Here is a 22,854-nt window from a genome sequence, read left to right as displayed (position 1 = left end):
ACACAAAAATTGCATAAAAAAATTAAAATCATAGAAAAATGATTCATAGGTAAATGATACAAAAACAATGCAGTAACAAAAAATGATTAAAAAAGACCCCAAAATCGCAGTTTAATATTAGAAAATTGACCATGAAGTAATAATATAGGATTAATACAAAAATGGCCTGGAGAAGATACAAAAAAGGCACAAAATGATACAAGAAATAATGCAGAACTTGCACAATAATTAAACAAACAAAAGGATTTGAAACGGCACAACAAATCAAAACAAAACTGCTACAAAAATGAAAAATAATACAAAAATGGCTCAGAAAAAAAAACAAAAATAACATGAATGACATGAAAATGGCACAAAATTATTCAAGAAATAATTCAAAACCAATCAAATCAGAGAAAGGAGTAAAAACACGCAAAAACTAGGTCTTCAGACGGTCTGACCGGTTGGAGGGTTAAGGTATTACAATGTATTATAAAGATCATCAAATTTGCTTTGTTGAACAGGTCCATAACGGCCAAAACACAGGGTATTCAACCAGATTCCGATATTAGTATTTCGGAAGATCGTTGTGCACGAAGTGACAGGAGAAATGTTCGGAATTACAGAGGCATCACCTCCTTATGCTGCTGTTCAACATTTTTTGAGATCATTACCGATGAAGCGCTTTTCTGCTCATGTGAGAATTACATTTCAACTGCTCAGCATGGATTCTATCCTAAGCGGTCTGTTGCGACAAATTTGACCGAATTTACATCACTATGCGTTCGCACAATGGACAACGGTGGACAAGTTTATGCTGTCTCTACTGATCTCAAGGCAGCACTTTATCGTGTGGATCTCAAAATTCTGTTAAGCAAACTAAAAAAAACTTGGAGTCTATAGATCTTTAATCGCTTTGCGTTAAGATGGGAGCTGCTTGCTTTGAAGCGTTTACGAATGTTTCGGGTGTCCTCCAGAGAAGTAATCTTGGACCCTTTTTGTTCTCGCTATTTTCCAATGAACCTTTTGCTATACTGCCATCTGGATGCCGCCTGTTTTACGTCGACGACGTTAAAATATAAATGTCATGTAATATCATGCAAGAATCGTCGACAATTCTTGTCGTAAGGTCGTTACTACCAGAGCAAAATTCGTTAAATATTAAAATGAACAAGAATCACCCCGACATACCGCTTCGTAATACACCAAATTTGTTTATCAAAAAGGGTTTATGACCGTAAGGCAAGTCTCACTCTAACAATTCTAGAGTTAGTGTAGTTATAACATTACCATAAATTAGGTCAAGTTCTGACGCTAACAGTCTGTTATGAAGTCCATAAAATAGAATATTCAAACCTCTTCAAAAGTACCATAACTAAGGCATTGCTTTTTTACGTTAACCAATATAAACAAAACAAAACTGCAAAAACTTATCACAGAACACAACTGAACTAAATTCCTAAACGTCACCATCACCGGAGATAATAACAGATTAGCACACCCAATTGGAAGCCAAAGTTCGAAGCCGCCAAAGCCAGCTTAGCCACGTTCAATTAACGATCTTTTCCTGGACATTAATTCTACCTTTTCGCTCCGAAGCCCGAGCAAAAGTGAGGTTAATTAAATACTTTCAAACAATGCAATCTGCCACAGGTTTTCCACTCTCATTATCGTCTTCCTTGGAACCATGTCCAAACGAATGGCAATAGTTAGTCGGTCGTACTGACTGCCCTGACTGGTTGAAAACTTCCTCTCATTCCGCACTTGTCACCACCGGAAATAGCCCGGAAACAGCGGAGCGGAGGTTCCGGTTTTCCGAGCTATAAAAGCAGAGACACACATTTATACTAGCGATGATCACCGAGCTCGGTTGTATGAATAGTACTTTAGTGTCGGTTGCGATGTTTATTTTTATAAACCATAAACGAGCTTTATATTTGCACATTTCAGAAAACGCAATCTGCTCTCGGAACTCCCGGAGAATCCCCCCTTTCGGTTCATTAGGCTAGTTCGGTAGACTATGGGATGATATATTTACGAGCGGTTATTCTATGGAATATACGCCGAAAACGAAACTAATGCGCTCCGTTCCAAAGCTGGTCAGTTATTATGTTCCATAAATCCGGTTCTACTGCCATAATCCCGATGACGAAATTTGCCAACTCGGACGTGTTTATTGTTTTTGTGCATTCCCCCAAGCTCACGGCACAGCACAGCACAGTTTGGCCGTTCAGTTCAATTCTGTTCGTTTCAATTCCGACTGAGGAGGATACGAGCGTCGAGCATCACATTCTATGCTCGGTTAATCTCGTCCTGTCGTTTCAGTTAGTCAGTTGCATCGTAAATTTTCACATTAAAAAATTTAGATTAGCAGTTTCGTAAAATTTTACAATTGTTTTCAAATTTTCAAAAGCAATCGCTTTGAACTTTACCCCGTCCTACCCGTCCCTATCTGGTTTGATTTCGACAAATTGCATATTCCGCTTTGAAAATCCTAGTGAACCGAATATTTCAACTGACTGAAGCGTGCAGGACCACCAGCAGGATACTGTGTGGAATGTGCGTCCACGCTCGAACCCACCGCGTTCAAGCTCTTATTCGGTCAAATTGTCACCAATTCTAATCATCGGATTGGAACGCTCATCAACGATAACCGCGGCATTCCGATTTCGGTTACTGGCTGCGCAGCTTTCAGCAGATGATTACAACCACTGGCGTGCCCAGGCTGGCTATAAAAGACTCTAGCAAATTTAATGTAAATCAAAATAATTTCTGTAATCCATGAGCCCGTTGTTTTGAATTTGGTCGAGCCACTATTTTTGGCAATGAGTAAATCAATTGCGTAAAAATTGTTCCAGCTTCAGTCCATTTTCAAGTCCACTTGTAAATTAAATTTCAAGTTTAGTTTTAATCCAGTTTAGGCTAAATTTCAAGTCTAACTTTATGCCCAATTTCAAGTTCTATTGCAGGTCTGGTTTCAAGTTCAATTCTAAATACAGTTCCAAGTGCAGTTTAAATCCAATTTATATCCAATTTCGATTCGTACTTTGGGTTCAACTTTTGTTTCTCCTTTTTAGTTCCTTTTGGCATGGATTTCAACTCTTATTTCAAGTCAAATTTCAACTTTGCTTTTGAGTCCATCTTGAAGTATAATTTCCAGTCCAATTTAGATCCTATTTATTTCCATATTTAAAACCATTTCTAAGTTAAGTCTATTTTTGGAAAACAAAGAAGTGTCTGACGCGCAGAATGATTAATTGGATGAACTAGAAAAATTCTCTAAAGACCAAAACATATTGCGTTGTGCAATGGCAGGTGAGACTTGTACTCACGCTCTTTCGGTTGGTACCCGAATGTTTTACTCACTAAACTACTGCCGCCATTTATATTAGACAGTCTAAGAGCTAATTTTGTTTAACTCTCCAATTCTATCATTCTACATTCACACCAAGTTAATTTAACTTATGGTGGAAATCTCCAAAGAAAAATCGTAAATTATATTCTGTCAAATAGAAATTTTTTGAAATATTTTTTTCTTGTTTTGTCAATTTCTAATGTTTTCATGATAACATTATTTTTGTTACTGAATTATGGCTGAAAAATTCAGGTTTTCTGAATATATTCCTAAGATTATAAAGCATAAATCTTCCATTGGACTGTGAGGAACGCACTGCTGAACGTTTCACTCAATCAAAAATGTATATTTCCTGAACCAAACAGCATAGAGCAAACAGTTTCTTATGAGAATGTTAGGTAGTTAATTTACATAGCATATTCACAGATGGATTACCGATGAATCTAGAGGTAGTCCGTCACCTGCTGATTTCCAGAAGAAAAGGAAAAATGAAACATATGGAGAAAAAACGGAAAAGAGCACGAAGGAAAACGTGACAAAAACTGGACAAACGAAGTACAACAAGTAGAAAAACGCCAGAGAGAAACAGAATAAAATCTGTTATGGAAAAAGGTAAAACGAAAGAAAAAACCTGAATGGGAAGGGAAACGTGACATAAAACAAAACTTGAAAACAAGAAAATGGAAGGGAAAAAGAGAAAAAGTAAACAAAATACCAAATCACCCTACAAAAAAAATTAAGAATGGAAGTAAACAGAAACAAAATAAAAGAAATAAAGGAACAAGCATGATGAAAACGAAAAAGAAAAAGAGGATTACTTGGACAGAAAGACAAAAAAAGGAACGAAAGTTAAGGAAAAAATTGAGTAGAAAAAAAGATACACAAAGGACAAAACACAGGGCTAGGGAAATGGAGAAACGAGAATAGAAAAAGAGGAAAAACGGGTCAAAAAATGAAAGAAGGACAGTAAAATGAAAAAAAAGGAATTAAAAAGCGAAAAACTCAAAAACCAGGATCGAAAAAGTCAAGACGGGACAGAAAATGACAATAAATAAAACCGGAGAACAGGAAAACGGGCTTGAAAACGAGGACAAACGATAGAATAAAAGCAAAAAAATGGTACAATGAAAATCCAGGACCCAGGAAAGAAAAGAAACAGAAAGAGGAAACAACGAGCAGAAAAAAATGAAAAACGAGACAAGTAAAGACTATTGAACAGAAAACAAGAGAAATCAAAACGGGAAAGAAGAATAGTAAGCGAGAGAAAACAGAAAACCGATAGAGGAAACGGAAAAAAGGACAAAAGGGATATCAAAGGAGAAAGAAGGGATAAAAATGGGAAAATGGGACATATAAAGAGGAAAAGGAAAACAGGCAAAACGGATTAAAGAAAGGCGAAACAAATGAGAAGAAAAGAACGGCAAATAGAAAAGGAAACCCGAAAAGGGAAGGAAAAAAGGGGAACAAAAACAGCATCATAAACTTGACAAAAAAAGGAACAAAAGGCATCAAAAAGAGGAAAAACGAAACAAACGAAGAATGTAATAAGATAAAAATAGAGAAAAGAAAATAGTACAAAAAAGGAGAAAATACGGAACAATAAGAGAAAAAACGGGACCAGTAAATGAACCAAAATGGAAAGAAAAGCGAAAACGAAGCGGAAAAAACGGGAGATACAATGGATAAAACGTCAAAGAAAAACAAACATAGTCAGATATAATAAGAGGAAGAACGGAGCAAACGAAAACGGAAAGGAGTTAATAAGCGGAAAAAAGACGGAAATCGGGACCGAAAAAGTCGCAACGGGTCGGAAAATAACGAAAAACGAGACTGGAAAGGAGGAAACTCAGGAGTAACAGGACTGAAAATGAAAAGAAATGGAGTAGATAAAAAAGAAATAAACGAAAAAACGGAAGGAAAACCGGAGGAAAACTGAGCGCAAAAACCAAGAAAATGGTACGAAAAAGGAGAAAATGAGAAACAAAAAGTGGAGAAACGGGACTGGAAAAGTGACTAAACTGAAAAAAACTCTAATTTGCTCAATTTGAAGCACAATTTGAATTCTAATTTCAAATGTAAAATAAAAACGAATGAAAAAATGTGACAGAACAAGAAGGGAGACGGGATAGTGCAAAATAGACAGCTTACAGTAATAGATGAAAAATGGAAGTGAAGAAATGAAGAAGAAAAATGAGAGTGAAGAAGAAAAAGGCGCGGAATATGGAAGAAATGATGAAACTAGACAGAAAAAGAAAACACAATGGGAGAAAAAAGAGAAACAGGATAGCAAAAGAGGAAAGGAAAATGAAAAAACATGGGGGTAGGAAAATTAATAAATGTGAATACAAAAAGAGAAAAAACGGGACTGGAAATGAAACAAAAAATGGCAAACAAAAATTGGGGAACAGGAACGAAGAGCCGAAGACAAAGAGAACGGATAACACGAAAAAAACAGAAAGTGACAGAAAAGGATAAAAGGATGATTGAATAGAAGAACATAATAAGAGGAAGAATGAAGAAGACGAATACGAAAAGGGGAATAAAAAAGTTATAAAGCGAAAAAAGATTGAAACCAGGACCGAGAAAGTCGAAACGGAACGAAAAATGACAAACGAGACAGGAAAACAGGAAGTACGGGCCAGGAAAAATGAAAGAATACCGTTTGACCGTTTTTAATCTGAACACTTTTTAATTTGAACCCCGTTGGTTTGCACGACATGCAAATTAAAAATGGTTCAAATGTCATTCTCAATATGACATCATTTGCTTATGCAGACAATGCACATAAACACGATTTGTTTGTACTGATCTAGTGTATTCAATCTGTTTCACAATGCGTTTTCCCAACGATTATGGTAGAAATCTGATCGGAGAATGAAATATTCGCTGCTTGCAACTGCCAACTGAATCAAACCACCAAAACAATAACAAAGAACAGGGCAGCCAGTTCACACAAGCTCCAGCATATTTAGAGTTACCAGTTGTTCAAATTAAAAGCTTACCCCGTTAGTTTGCATGAGGAATCGTTCAAACGAACGGGGGTCCACTGTACTGGCAAAAACAGTGGAAATTGAAGACTCAGGAAAAAGGCGAAAAACCGGACAGAAAATGAAAAAGAGGAACAAAAAAAGAGAAAGCAACGGGCAGAAAAAAGGAAAAACGAGAAAGAAAAAAAGAGAAAACAAGACAAGAAAATAACACTGAAGAGAAAGTAAAATAAACCAGCAGGGAAAAGAAGAATAGTAAGAGAGAACAAAAAGAAAATCGATAATAGAAATTATGAGAATGGAAAAAGAGGTCAAATATTATATAGAAGGCAAAATATGGGACAAAAATGGGAAAATGAGACGGAAAAAAAGAAACAAAGGCAAAACGGGTAAAACGGCAGCGAAAATGAAAAAGGAGCGGGGAAAATGGTTGCCAGAGCCAGAAATAGAATAAACACAAAGACACTTTACAGCAAAAGATGACTAGTGGAACACGGGGATAGGAAAACGGAGTAACGAGAATAGAAATATAGAAAAAAACGGAACAGAAAATATAAAAAAGGAAAGCAAAACGAAAACGGAATGGGGAAAACTAAGCGGATAACTACTTATTTATAGAACTACAACTACAGAACAGAACTAGAACTACAGAAGACTAAACTAAAGAAAACTAAACTAAAGAGAACAAAAAGGAGTTAAAAATGGAAAAAAGATGAAAACCGAGACCGGATAAATCGAAACGCGATGGAAAATAACAAAAAACGAGACAGGAAAAAAGGATACACAGGCCTAAAATCGAGGAAAAACAAAAAATAAAGGCAAAAAACGGAACAGTGGAAAATCAGTGGACTCTTCTGAAAAGGGTGAAAAACGGGGCAGAAAAAGAAGACAAAAGGAACAGAGAAAGAAGAAACAGAAAAAAAAGAAAAACCAGAGAGAGAAAAAAAGAAGAAACAAGACAAGAAAAGACTACACTCATGTCGTTTTTTACGCAAAGGATACGTCTCGCTTAAATCAAAACCGCGTAAATTCCGAAATTAACGTAAAAAAACCCGAATTAATCCACCTAGCGGCGTGACCTAGCCTTTCTACTGCCACAATAATCACTATTTAATTTCTCAGGAACATCTCTAATTAACTTGACAATATTTTGAAATATCCGTTCTGTATTCCTCAAAATTCTTATTTGCCAGTCAAATTCACAACGTATTGCGTACAATAATTATATTTTCTTTCCTTGGGTGCAGAAATACCTGTAAGCATCATTTATGTTACTTTATGAACACCTTATTTAGTTTTATAACATTTACGTGATTTATAGAAACATAATGTAAACACACAAGATAATTTTTGCAGACCTGAATGAATATATATATATACGGGTCTACAGACAGCCTTAACATTCAGGCCTTAGAGCCACATACGAAACTTGTTTTGAACTGACAATATGAAATATGTGTTCATAGGGTAAGCGTACCAGTAGTGGTGTATTTAGTAGTAAAATTCCAATTTTTTGGTCAAAATACAGTGATATCAGGATAAACATACAGACCCGCGCACACGATATGATTGAAACATTCTTAATCTTACTGAAAATGACGATTGGATTCATTAAACATTCGAATTTCGCTAAAGAGAAAGATTTTTTCAACCATCATTGGTTTGCCTATAGTGGTGGTATGGTTCATATCGAGGTCCCTAGAGTGGAGGCATCGTGAACTAGAATGGAGGCAACACATTAAACATTCAATTACTACAATAAAAATTTATACTAACTGGCACGCCTTGTTTGCATGAGATTAAGTACTTACTCTATATGCTCCAAAAATTTAAATTTCTTAAATTCATAAATAAATAATATCAGAAAGATATAAAATTCAAAACCTTTTTCAGTAGCTATGCAGAATTAAATTTTAACCGGGAAATCTTAGCAAAACCAGTGGAATACTAATTTTACCGCTAAGAGAAGAGACTTTTATTTCAAGCGAGCCTGTATAACCCAGGTGCACAATATATATATACGTTATTTAGAAGAATAATTGCATTTTATCTCATAAAGGGTGTATTTTATTCAAGAACCACCACTATTGGTACTACCTCCACTAAGGGTGCGCTTACCCTAGCAGATTTTTTGATATTTTGATATTAATACCATGCGTTCAAAAGTTAGCATCTTTGAAAAACAAGAGTTCAGAAAAATTATTATTATATTTCGATTTTGAAGAAAAAGAATATCTACAACAAAATTGTTGATCTCAAAATTTTACTATTAGTTTGCTTGGCTTCAATTTTGCAATATATCTGAATTAGAAAAAATAACTGAATAGAGCATTAGATATAAAAAAAGAGAAATGGAAATATTTCTTAGCTGACGCTCATTCAGATAATTATTTTGCATGAAAATCAAAACTTAAGCTTCTTTTGAATGTACTTTCATGAAAAGATAGTCATTAGCTTGATCGCATCGTTAAAGCTGTGCCATAAACATGCTTGAGAATGGGAAATATGATCGATGTGATTTCCAGTGCTTGTCAATTCGATTTATTTATTGAAATATGATGCATGACATAAGATTTCTGTCTTTTAAAGTGTCACTAACGAAAACAAATCGTACAAAATTACTACCGTACAATGTTTTGCTCCTATTTTTATATAAAATTTCTAAGCTCTAGTATTTATTGATTGGAAACAGCATCTATTGCATCTATCTATGCGCAAAAATTGTTTGTAATTTATATAAGTTTATCTGGAAAACTCAATCCATTAGTATATTAAATCCTATACACCACTATATCTAAATGCTTAAATTATCTGCTTTTCTTCGCTTTTTGCTTTTCTTGTCTAATTGCTAGTTACAGCAAGTGAAGAAAATGACAATCGAAATCTGAAATTAAAGAAAAGAAAAAACTTTTTCCGATTGAATCCCACTACAATGGGATTTCGAATTTGGCATGGTTCGATTTTGGCAACAAAAGTATCCGTTTTTGGCAACACAAAATATTTTACTTCCAAAAGTATGTTTAAATATCAGTCAGTTTCCGCATTACTTTAAATGACGAAAAAATATTGCCCTAAGTGTGTTCATGAAAAACGTTTGCAATCATAGAATGTTTCGAACAATAATATTTTTATTGCCGTAGGACTATGTCTTACCGTAGGTCACCAAAAACTTACTTACACCGCATGGATAGGTCTTGGCGGATTTTGTGAAAAAGGTTGCAATCGTTGCTTAATAACATTTAGTCAATTTTCAATGCATTTACATTCAATTTTGTCATATCAAAAAGGGTCTCGATTTTGGCACGGTTTCGATTTTGGCAACATAGGCGACACGCATTTGTTGCCAAATTCGAAATCCTACTGTATTTAATATTTATTTGCTACAGATGCGTAGTTCTCCTACAACGTGCAGGCTTCATCAGTGTCTTATTTCAAAGCATATACGTATCTGTCGCAAATAAATATTAAATAGTGGAATTTAGTCGGAAAAAGGTTTTTCTTTTCTTTAATTTCAGAGTTCGTATTCCACATTCCACTAAGAGACTTCAAAAACTTCAGACAATTGATATGTTTCACACTCTCCTTGAATTTCAATGCAAATTTCAAAATTGCAAATTGTCATCACAAACACACATATGCATACATACACACATACATACACACATACATACATACATACATACATACATACATACATACATACATACATACGTACATACATACATACATACATACATACATACATACACACATACATACATACATACATACATGCATACATACATACGCACACACATACATACATACACACATACATCACACACATTGAATACAATCAACATTTGATTGAAATGTTTTGATTTTACACGTTTTAACGGTTTAATATACGGTGCTTAAGTGTTAAAGTTTGAATAACTTTTGAATGAACCGTCCGATTTTAAATAACTCAGTTTCGTTTGATAGATCTCAATAGTAATTTTCAAATGATAATAAATCGTGTGATGCTTTACATTTAATTAATGCTTATATGTTACAAAAATATGTTTTAAATACAATTTTTTCACATTTCTTTATGTAACTTTCAAACTATAAGCCCAATCGTCATGAAATTCGGAAGTTAAGGGTTTGCAAGGCTCCTCTTTCATATGCAATCAATTTGGTTCAAATCGGTTGAAGGACATATGAGATAATGAAGCCCCATATTTTTCGTATTTTTATACATAACTTTTGAACTAAAAGTCCCATCAGTATGAAATTCAATAGCGACCAATGGGACACCTAGACCTTTCATTTGACACTAAGATCATAAAAATCGGTACAGCCATCTCCGAGAAAAGTGAGTGAGATTGAAAAGCGTCACATACACACACACACACACACACATACACACACACACACATACATACACACACACAGAAAATGCTCAGTTTTCGAAACTGAGTCGAATGGTATATGACATTCGGCCCGCAGGACCTTCTTTCCATTTCCGGTTTTTCGAGTGATTTCTATACCTTTATACTATATATTTATATAGTAGAAAGGCAAAACCGCGTAAATTCCGAAATTCGCGTAAAAAACCCGCCTCAATTCCAAAATTCGCGTAAAAAGAACCAAAATTTCGCGTAAAAAAACTTTGTGGATTTCAACACTACGCAAAAAATAGAAGCTTTGAGCACATCCGCGTAAATTCCGAAAGTCGCGTAAATTCTAAAATTCGCGTAAAAATAGTCGCTTAAAAAACCGCATAAAAAGCGACTTCAGTGTACTTAAGAGAAAATAAGAAAAACTAAAAACAAAAAAGAAGAATAGGAAGAAAGAAAAAACAGAAAACCGATAGACGAAATGCGAAAACGGAAAAAAATACTTCTAAAGGTATATAAAAGGACAAAAAGCGGCAAAATGGGGCAGATAAAGAGGAAAAGGAAAGCCGACAAAACGGATTAAAAGAAGGTAAAACAGCTGAGAAGAAAAAGTTAAAAAACGGAAAATAAAAAAGGGAAGGAAAAAAGAAACCCAAAAAATTTCGTTTAAAAAAGGCAAAATTATTGATACATCAATAATTAGATATACCGACGAAGCTGAAAACATGAAGGAGTTAAAAAAGACGGAAACTGAAAAGAAAAAAAAAACAGAAAATAAGTAAAAATGTCAAAATACGGCAAAAAATAACAAAAATCTAGTAAAAAACAAGGTAAAACAGGACTGAAAAAAGGAAATGGAGCATAAAAAAAGATAATGAAAGAAAGAGTGGCAAAACGAATGAAAAGTGAAAACAAAAACCTATAAAACGGTACAAAAAAGGAGAAAATTACAAACAAAAAATGGAAAAACAGGACTGGAAGAAATTATATTATGTGTTCTCTAGTGGTTTTCAAGATCAATTTCATGAAACCGCTAATAAAACTATGAGCTCCATTAGAAATTTACCTTGACTTGATGATGACCACCGTAAAACTTCCTTCCGATGAAGAAGCCCACTATTCGGAAAGTTTTTATGGTGGTCTTCAAGTGTCAGGTCATGAGGTCTGGTATGCTGGCCAAAAATGCTGATACCTGCTGCTTAAAAACCTAACTCACTCAGGCAGCTTTGTGAACTTGAAAATATACACTCAAGTCGCTTTTTACGCGAAGGATACGTCCCGCGTAGAAAAAACTGCGTAAATTCCGAAATTCGCGTAAAAAACCGCGTAATTCCGAAAATCGCGTAAAAAACCGCGTAAATTTCAAAATTCGCGTAAAAAACCAAAATTTCGCGTAAAAAAACTATGGATTTCAACACTACGCAAAAAAACGTTTTGAGCACATCCGCGTTAATTCCGAAAATCGCGTAAAAAAACCGCGTAAATTCCGAAAATCGCGTAAATTCCGAAATTCGCGTAAAAAAACCGCGTAAATTCAGAAATTCGCGTCAAAAATCGCGTAAATTCCAAAATTCGCGTAAAAATAGTCGCGTAAAAAAACCGCGTAAAAAGCGACTTCAGTGTATTGCCGTGAGTAGAAAAGGTTAAGTTTTACCGTTAGATCATTCTACTCGATTTGATTTACAGCGCCATTACCATAATAAAATGTCCGAACTAACATAGTTTCAGCAATTTCCGTAGTTGTGCAGCATATGCCTATTAAATTTTATCGTGCATATTGGAATAATCAGTGGCTAAAATTAACGGGCCATCAAAATTTTGCATAAAGCTAACAACCTCATTGCGGTTTGACACGCAACCGCAAAAACATCAGCTTTGATTGGTGCACCATATTGTATTACTACGCCCCACTTATAGTAAGTATATAAGATATGTGTCGTAGCCAACCACATTTATTGTGGTTATAACCAATCACAGTAAATCTGTTCCATTAACAGTTATATTATGATTTTATAGCTAGCTATAAGTACCTGAAATTAAAAGAAAAGTTTTCTTTTTTATCTAATTTAGGTTTCGAATTCTGCTAAGACACTCCAAAAACTTCAGTAGCTATAAATAGTTTTTGACTTGTATCATCTTGGTATTGCATAGCACCACGATAAAACCAGAGGTAATGTTTCATACCGCAATAAAACCTTTATAAAATTCAAATAAAACCGCGCGGTTTTAGAATGTTATTTGGGAATTCAAGTCTAATTTAATCCCTAATCTGAAATTAAATTAAATAATTAAATAATAGTTATTCCCCAATGTCATTGTGAAGGCCATATTAATCCAAAGTCAAGCCTAATTTAATGTCTAATGCCAAGTCCGATTTCAAGTTCAATTTCAATTTTAATTTTTAGTTCAGTTCCAAGTCTAATTTCTAGTGCAATTTACACTTTGATTTTAAGTCCAATTGCAACCGACAATGCGAAGTTTTCAACCTAATCGGTCGGTATTTTTGTGATATTAAATTAAAATAGTCATAAGAGATTCGCCATCCTACGATTAGTCCGTTTTACCAGGCCAGGACATTATTCTAAAAGGTTTAGTGCCCCACCTTTTATTTACATCTGGGCACGCTAGTGATTACAACCAGATAATTTTGATTGAAATCAGCAGAGCGGAAGTAAACCACAGCGGTTTGGACGGGAAGAATCGTTTTGTCAAAATGTCGAAAAGTTAGAAACGAAAGTCTAATAAAAACAATCACCCCGCAATTCAATTCGAGAGTTCTTAATTGAAGCGACTTATCGCGCGGCTGAGCTCACTTACCAGCAGGATTCCGAATCCATTTTCACCAAATCCTCCAACGGCAGCAATGTTCCCGTCGATTTCCTGCAGCAGCTTGAGGGCTTCCTCCGTTTGCGGTAGCAACGGGAATGACGGATGTCCGGGGCCGGCTGTCCCGTTGCAGATATCCTGCACGGATCGCCGATAATCGTCTTTGCAGTCGGAGTAAAAATTCCAATTCACTTGTCGCGCGAGAAGATGCGGATTTGGGTTTTGTCGCCTTTCGCATTCATCCGCTGTAGATTCGCTGGCACGATAGCGCAGATAAGCCGGCCGGGGCTGCGTTGATTCGAGCTGGCCGATTGATGCCGTCGTCGTTGTCGTCGGTTGTTTGCCACCGAACAGTGCAGTTCCCTGCTGGATGTGCTGGATCGTACCTAGACCACCGACGCTGCTGGAAGCGATCGAAGAGGACGAGAGATTACTCTCCTGCCGGGATGCATTTTCACTCCGCAGCAGCGATGATTGATTGCTTTCAGCCGACGCACCATCAAAGGTCATTACAATTCACGAACCGCCGGTGCGGCGGTCCAAATCGGGAAGCTATTGTTCATGCCCGTTGCACCGGATGACACACAGCACGGGCACAGCGGATTGGAGAGCAAAAGTCAACACTTCTACTGTCGAATCCGTTTTCCCAGCAGTGGGACGACAAACTATGGCCCAGTAACGAGTTTTGGGTTCTGCAAGACAAAAAAAAAGGAAATTGGAACGTCAGTTGAAAAATTAAACCAGCACATATCATTGGTTCAGGATAAAGTACATATTATGAAACATTGAAAAGGACAAGGTTCGACATCCGTCGAACCAAATCGGTAATCTCCGCTCCCGTTTTTATTTTAAACAATAAATAATTCTCTCAATCGAAAGCACTTCCAAGCACATGACAGCTGTTGCCATTCTGTCCTACCTTGAACACCTTGAAATCCTGTGTAGTAAAAGCAATAGTTCACACCACCGCACCGCACGCCACCCGGTAACGGTGTTTACACAAGGCACAGCGTAGAGCAGAAAGTGAGTGCGACAACATTGACACTGTGGTTTGGCGATGGCGATGGCGCTGGCATGGCGTGGCGTGGCACACCGGAAGAACAATGCCGGGACACAATGGCTGTTTGCATTTCACACTCACACATACGCGCAGCAGGTCGATGAGCTCCACCGCACCAGTCCGTCCAGGTGAGCGGAAGCGGTTGGCAGACGCAGGGAACTCAACCTGTGCGGTTTGATTTATTGTTAACAGTTACAATGGCCCCGGCTTGTTTGCCATACATCCTACATGGAACTGCTTTCAGACCGGGCTCGATAACAGTAACAACAACATTGGTCGGTCGGTATGCAGTTTTCCCGGTATTAATCCGGTAAATTGGACCGATTTCCGGTGGAGGTGCGAAACCGGTGGAGCGGTGCGACGAGCATGTTGTCATGTTCAATTCGGTGTGATTTGTTACAATTTGCTGCTTCAACACCTTGACAAATTGTGTGCTCAATGGAGGATGTTGGCCCCTTGGCTTTGCGATAAGGCTGTACTTCCACTGCTGGTATGCTTAGTAGAATGCACTATATTGAATTAGACATACTGCTGTTATTTTTTATTCTGCATCAAGATAAGATTCATCTATGTTTTCTCTGTATTTGTTGAGAGTAATACCATTAGACTTTATGCCAAGATCATTAATCATGAGTGGACGAGTATATTCTCGGAAGCGATTTGCACATTTTGAATTTCTTTATAGGCTGAAGAGGACAGATTCCATTATATGTACAGTCAAGGAGTACTGTAGACTGCACTGCACTTCATCCCTTTCGATGACAATTTAACAAAAATTAGACAAACGAGATAGAAAAAAGGAAAAACATAAAAGAGAAAAAAAGAAAACCTGGCACGAAAAAAAAGGAAAACGAAAGAAAAATCGTAACACAACGGAAACGAAAAACGGAACGTAAAAAGAGAAAAACTAAAAAAATAAAACGGAAGATAAAAAGAAAAAACAAAACAAAAAAGGGTCAAAAATGAGGAGACTGGACCGATAGGGACAATAAATGGAAGAGAAACAAGGAAAATTAGAAAGAAAATGAGCACAAATTGGGCAGAAAGCGAGGAAAACGGAACATAAATAGAACAAAACGGGAAAGATAAATTACGGGAGCAGACAAATAAGGAAACGAGAACACAAAAAGCGGAAAATGGAGAGAAATAACGGAATGAGATAAAACGAAAAACAGGAGGCAGCCGAAAATGGAAGAAAAAGAGAAAAGAAAAACAAGAGGCAAATTAGGACTAAACAGGGTAGAAAACGGGACAGCAAAGGAAGAGAAAGAGGGAACTGAAAAGAGGAAATCAACCAAGAGAAAATTGGGAAAACTAGAATAATGTAGGATATTTAGATATATAGACAGAAAAAGAAAAACAAACGTGACGGAAAAAATGGGAAAATGGAAAGAAAAAGAGAAAACGAGAAAAGGAAAAAGGAACAGAAAAAAGAGAATCAAAAGGGAAAAGAAGAAAACTCATAAAGGACCAATAAAGACAACGCAATGTGGTGTACAATAAATAACTAATAAATAAGGCCATTGCAAATTGTTTTTAAAGTTTTTGTCAACCCCCCCCCCCCACCTTGGAAATTGCCGTGAAAAATCGAGGGGCAAAAAAATAAGTGTTCGGGTGGAGTTAACGCTTCTAACACAAAACAGAAATGGAAATTCGAACAATGAAATTTCAGAAAATCGGCAGAAAATTTTTTCTATCATTTTTGTCTTCCTTTTTGTAGGATTTTGCTTGGAAAATAATAACGTGTATGTAAAAAGAAAGGATTGATTTGGTGTGCACCATGGGCGTAGCCAGAAATGTTTCCTGGGGGGGGTTTTACAAAAAAAATCTAACATAGCCTAACCGTCAGGAGTTTATTCAGGAAATCGGGAATTATTTTCAGTTAAAAGCTATTTTGGTTGAAATTGAGTGTTCTTTTGACTAAAAAGATAATATTAAAATAATAGAAGCCAAATGTTAAAAATTTGCCTCTCAGTTGGCATTGAGATACGTCGTATGTTCGAATCTCGGCTGGGAGAGGCTGTTAGAGTCCATCGGATTGAGTCTCTTCGGGACGCAATGATGGTGCTGCTAACAACTTATCTTGCATGATTTTAAACTTCGCTCTTGAAGTGACCCGTCGAGTAGATTTCGAAACCGGTGGTTTGATTTTCAAAAAAGGCAGCAAACTTCTTGGCTACGCAGGTGACTTTGATATTAAAACCAGAAACTTTGCCAGTGCAGAGGCCATTTGTGCTAAACTGAAAGCGGTGGCTAGGAGGATTCAGCCTAAAATAAACGCGTTGAAAATTAAATTAACCATTAACCAAAAGTGGTAGATGAGTTCGCGTATGTGGGATCGCTGATAGCCATGGAGAACACAAATAAGAAGATCCAGCGATGTTACTGCTCACCGATTACGGACAGCACAAATCCGCAGACGAAAGCACGATACCCACTATTTTGAACTTATCCTGTGGGCCAGAAGACTAATAGTATCAGCTTTCAATGGACAGCGAAACAGGACAAATTTTCATCAGAATAAAACACCGCATGATCGTACTTGACCATCTATATTACGCAACTAAACTATCTCGGACAACAGTATTCTATTTATACGGATGTTACATTGTTCTAATCTTCTTACATTTAACAAAGCTATTTGTCTCGCAGAGAATCCAGTAATATCTTTTATCTCAGATAAAACAAGCGACGTAATCAAACAGGACATCGAACCTGCTTTGCTCTTCGTAAAACGCTGCGATCAAAAGGCATAAGCCGCCGTACGAACCCTCTACTAGATCGACAGTTTTTTATAGATTTGACAAGACTGATGCAGGGCATACGCGCCTTTGCGGACGACATTTGGAGGAGTACAAGCTGAAAGCTAAGAGCAGCGTAGGTGCATGAATCAAAGGTAATAGATACTGCTTTTCGGGCGAACCAACCACTGGTTGAAAACGCCATTGAAAAAAGTTAATTAATAAATAGATACAGATTGGGGAGACGTACATTTGGCGAAAATCGGTAAGCCACGGTGTACCGGACAGGTCGTAAGGAAAACAGTTTTTCACAACAACCCCACCGGCACCCAGAACAGAGGGACTCAACGGGCGAGATGGCTCGTTCAGGTCTAAAGTGACATTTTTTATTTTTTAAATAAAAAAACTGCGACTTCAAAGACGCCTGGGAAATGAGCGACGAGTAACCCAAGATCGGGTTGAATAGAGCTTAAAACAGTAAGAACCCACCCGGCTCTAAGCTGCTGCTGACGACGACGAGGATCGTACAACGTGCCTCGTAAATATTCCTGTGCTCTAAACAGCTGGCTGTGAAATTTCAAGCTAAGTATAGAACAAATTTTGGTCTGGGGGGGGGGGTTTGAACCCCCAAAACCCCCCCCCCCCGTCGCTACGCCCATGGTGTGCACGATTAAAGTTTAAGTAAAAATGCTTAAAACGCATATTTTTTTGCTCGGTTGAAAAAATCTCTTTGTTTTTTTTCGCCCCTCCCCCCTTCCCTTCAGTGGCCCAACACCGGAAGGACAAAAACTTTATAAAATATTTGTAATGGCCTAATAAAATAATAAAATCAATTGATACAATTGATAAAGTAGCCGAGAAAAACGGGAAAATGAGACAGAAAAAGAAAAATGAAAAACGGTAAAAGGTAAAACGGGAAGGAAAAGGCAAAAAACGGAAGACAAAAAAGGATATTCGCGAAACAATTGAAAAAAGGCAGTCGAGAACATAATAAACGTCACAGGAAAGATTAAAAAAATGGAAGAAAACCTTCTCGTTAGAGTTAGGAGAGTTGAAGCAGGAGAGTGCGAAAGAGACGAAATGGAAACCGAAAGAAACGAAAAAAGAAAAACGGAAAAAAACGGAAACGGAAAGATATACACAAGAAAAAATTAAAACAAAGAGGAAAAACAGGACAGATAGTAACAAACAATGAGACAATAAACACGGGAAATAGTACAGAAAACATCTTTCGATGACAATCTTACCAAAAAATTGACGATTTGAAAAAAAACTTGACTAACGGAATAGAGAAAGAGGATAAACGCAGAGAGAAAAAAAAGAAAAACTGGTTCGAAAAAAAACGAAAAAAGGAATGAAAAATCATCCCATCGTGAAACAATGGGTGGGGGGGGGGGGGGTTAACGGGACGTAAAAACAGAAGAATTTACAAAAAACGCGGGAGATAAAAAACGAAACAGAAAAGTGGAGTCTGGATAGAAAACTAGAGCAAACGGGAGAGAGTAGAAGAAAAATGAGAGAAAAGAACAAAAACAATAAGTAAAACGAGAAAAAAACTGAGGACAAACCGGACAAAAAAGGAGAAAAACGAAACAAAAATGAAAAAAAAGTTGGAAAAAGAGAAAAGATTTACATTTACATTTATTCATTTAAAAGAGAAAAAGAAAAGATTAAGATATAAGGGCACGAAAATTAAGCAACGAAAACAGAGAATGAGCAAAATGGACAGAAAAATGAATACGAAAATAGAACGTGATAGAAAAAAAGAAAGAGCAGATCGGAGGACAAAAAGAAATACGAAACAGACTAAAATAAAAAAGATTAAAAGCAGCAGAATACCTGAAAATGGAAGAAACAGACGAAAAACGGAACAGAGAGAGGAACATAAAGCAAATCAGAACTAAAAAGTGCGAAAAACGGGTCAGTTCAGAAAGGGAACTCCGGGAAGGAAAAAAAGAAAAACGAAAGCAAAAACTGGTACGAAAAAGAGGGACGTCGGAGCTAGAAAAGATTAACGAAACAGAAAATAAGAGAACCAAAAGGTTCTTTTACCGAACAGCGAGAGAGAGAGTGAAAAGATAGCCGCTAAAGAAAACGATAAAGTGAATGAGGAAAATGGGAAAATGAGACAGAAAAAAAGAAAAGATATAGAGAAAAAACGGCAGGAAAACGAAAAACGAGGGATAAAAAAGGAAAAGTAAATTGAAAAAGTGGAGCTAAAAACGTAACGAAAGAAACAAAAAAAAGGAAACAGAGAAAAGGAAAGACGGAAGACGTAAAGAAAATTACAAATAAATAAGTGAATTACCAGAGGAAAAACAGTACAGGGGAACTTCGATATAACGTACATTTTGATTTTCAAGTTGTACGTTATATCGAATTGTACGTTATATCGAAGCATACAAAAAGAACTCAAAAATATAGCTTATATTACTTTATTTTGTTACTGTTTAACTACATTTAACCGTTATGTGTGCGACAAGGTACCCGGGTACCTTTTCAGTTTTAAAATAGTTATAACTCATTCAATTTAAAACATACGTCATTGAAATTTTGCGACATCGTAAAACTCGTTGATCTTAAGTAATTGAGGCTTTTTTGGTGCATATCCATAAAGGGGTTTAGCAATGAGAGTCACTTGAATTTTTTTATTACGTAGGAGGGCGACAAGGGTACCCGGGTACCCATGATTTGCTATCTTCATAACTTTAGTTATGTTGAACCGATTTGGATGAAACCAGTGGCATTTAATTCGTACATTTATCTAGTTTTGATTAGATAAAGCATTTTGCCATCAAATGACAAGTAGTTCCCGGGAATCGGTAATTCCGGAGCAACATCCGGTAAAACGTGGGAAGCCGCATGTTTTGAAAGAATATCAGCTTTCAGTAAACCTATTAGCTTTGAACTTGACACTGTGGACGCTTTTTTCATCTAATTATATAAATTGGTGACTTTAGATCGCATTGGCCACTCCAGAATTTGGTTCCTGTAGGGATACAGATGGCGAGTTGGGTGCCTAATCCAATATTAGAATTGGTTTAGCGGATCTTTTAGATGTTTGGAACTGATATGGCCAGTTTAGTACTGATTAATAATTTCGGAACTGGTTCCAAATGTATAACGGATGGTTCTACGTTTTGAACGGTTCTGATAATGCTAAGCATTATCTTGAATCCTGCGGTATCATCTGTGACCCCGTAGAAACCATTTTCGAAATAACCAATCAAAATACATCGAAATGTAAAAAATATCACCTACCGAACTAATTCCAAGAACTTTGATACCCATATTGCTAGGTTTTACCTCCAATCCTGGACTGGCCACCCATGACCCCACAGGAACCTACTCCGGAATGGCCAACCTGATTCATCTCATTATATGAAATAGTACATTGTATGAATTTTTAGAGTTTTTATATCCGCATGACTGATTTTCCTGCAATATAATCATTTCTCTTCCTCACAGCGGACACTTTGTCGGAATTCCGGATTTTCGGGCCCCGTATGTCTTTTAGTGGCCAAATAGCCAAATGATTCAAAACTAGATAAATAAACGAATCAAATGACACCTATTTCGTCGAAATCGGTTTAAAATTGTTGATGTTATAAAAATATCAATTTTGGGTACCCGGGTACCCTTGTCGCCCTGCTAAAGGTGTTTTTTTTGTCGCACACATAACGGTTAATAAACAGTGATAATATAATCCAACTAGAAGGATGTAGCAACCTTTTTCGTGTTTTTTCCTGTATGCAGGCTACTAACTCTTTACAAAGAAATCATTATATTTCGCAAACGATAAGGGATAGATAGTTACTTTATTCAGCAAAGTTACTGGTTTTGGTGTGTTATACAACTTCCCCGATGAAAAAATAAATTTTGGACGTATTTAAAAACACAAAAGCTTGTATCACCCTAATAGGTAGATTCACGGATTACACTAATTTAATATTAAACTTCTCCAAAGACATTATCCTTGAAAAATTACGTGAAATACCCTAATTGGAACTCAGGAACCTTTACCGAGGTACTAGATGGCCATTATGAATCTGTGAGATTGACAGTGTATTTAAAGGATTGCGAATGAAGCTTTAAATACAGTTTCTGAAGAAATTTGCAACACTTGAAAATATGTACGTTATATCGAGGTAAATTGTACGTTATATCGAGTGACGTTGTATTGAGGGTACGTTATATCGAAGTTTACCTGTACTGAAGAGCTTAGCTTAGGTATCGGGACCCGGTTCGAAGTTGGATTCATCACCACAGGATCGATACTCATAGGATCTGAATTGAACACTATTGGACCGGCGTGGCTTGGGTGAACCGCCATTTAGATCACTTCAACTATTGAAATTGAACCAACCCGAAACCTAGGACCCCGGAGTGATTGGGATCGATCACTATTACTTCTTTGTCATCTGGGCTTGGACTTGACCGAATCAATGGATTTTGTCAGGTTGGTGAAACCTTGCATGCTATATATCCAACAAAACTAGGGCAAAATCGTCGCTCATCCATTGGAAGGAAAATTTACTCGAAATAGAAAAAAATCATTAACTGAAAGGTTGTCTACAGGGAGAGCCAAACAACCTCATCGATACGCTACAAATTTCGAGGGCCAACATCTTCGGAATTTCAAAGATGCTGAAAAGACTCGTGAACATAATGTACCCTTATTTTGGGGGTCTATGGGAGACAGCAGTCCGTTCAGGTAAACGTCACCTGAAAACTTCAATATACTGCTTGTACAAATAGACACTTGGGTCAAGTCTCGCTTCCTCACCCATCAAAAGTGACGCTCCAAACGACTTGGAGCCGCTGACACGAGCTCATTTTTGGAGCGATGCATCACTGCAGTCGAGTCCAGAATCGGAGTTGGGAACTATGCCAACCACTCGACTCCATTGTTACAAGCCAATCCAGCAATGATCTGTATCAATTTTGGAAGAGATGAAGCTCAAAGTATCTCTGACAATTACAAGCTAGAGCAAAGAGTTGCGGGTCCGGAAACTGTACACCCAGATTCTGACGAAGCTTCATTGTCAAGGCGAACTTCCGGCATCTTCCGGGGCTACTGTTTTACACCGCCCAGCAAAAGTTTGATGATCTTCCTCCGGAAGCGGTAAAAAATAGAAACTTTCGAAATTTGCCAAAAAATATATGATTTGGCAAGCGTTCTGCTCATGTGGTAAACGGAGTGCGCCGTTCGTGACTACCGGAACTGTAAATGGTCCGATCTACCTCAAGGAGTCTCTACAGAAGCGTCGTCTGCTTCCTCTGTTGAAGCAACACGAGGGCCAGAAGCTAGCTTCGTGCCACTATTCAAAGGATGTCCTAGAGTGGTACAAAGCCAACGGGGTCACTTTCGTTCGTACCCAAGGACATGAACCTTCCCAACGCTACGGAGCTAAGGCCCATCGAAAAATGAAGCAGCCCCTACGGAAGTATCTCAAGGAGTTCCAATTTGGGGAAGACTTGAAGAAAAAGTGAGTTTCCGTATAGAAGAAGCTGCAGCTAGATGTTGTACAGAACCTTGTGAGTG

General features: G+C 37.0%; 1 protein-coding gene across 1 annotated transcript in view; it reads right to left on the bottom strand.

Moving 5' to 3' along the window:
• LOC128746275 (uncharacterized) overlaps positions 1–14,018 on the bottom strand; it is a 123,380-nt gene extending 109,362 nt beyond the window's left edge. The window contains exon 1 of the mRNA XM_053843324.1: positions 13,500–14,018. Coding sequence (XP_053699299.1) covers positions 13,500–14,018 — 519 coding nt within the window. The remainder of the gene's footprint in view (positions 1–13,499) is intronic.
• Positions 14,019–22,854: the final 8,836 nt, after the last annotated feature.

This window comes from Sabethes cyaneus, chromosome 1, assembly GCF_943734655.1.
Source record: "Sabethes cyaneus chromosome 1, idSabCyanKW18_F2, whole genome shotgun sequence".
In the NCBI taxonomy this organism is placed as follows: Eukaryota; Metazoa; Arthropoda; class Insecta; order Diptera; family Culicidae; genus Sabethes; species Sabethes cyaneus.
This window is presented reverse-complemented; position numbering and strand designations above follow the sequence as displayed.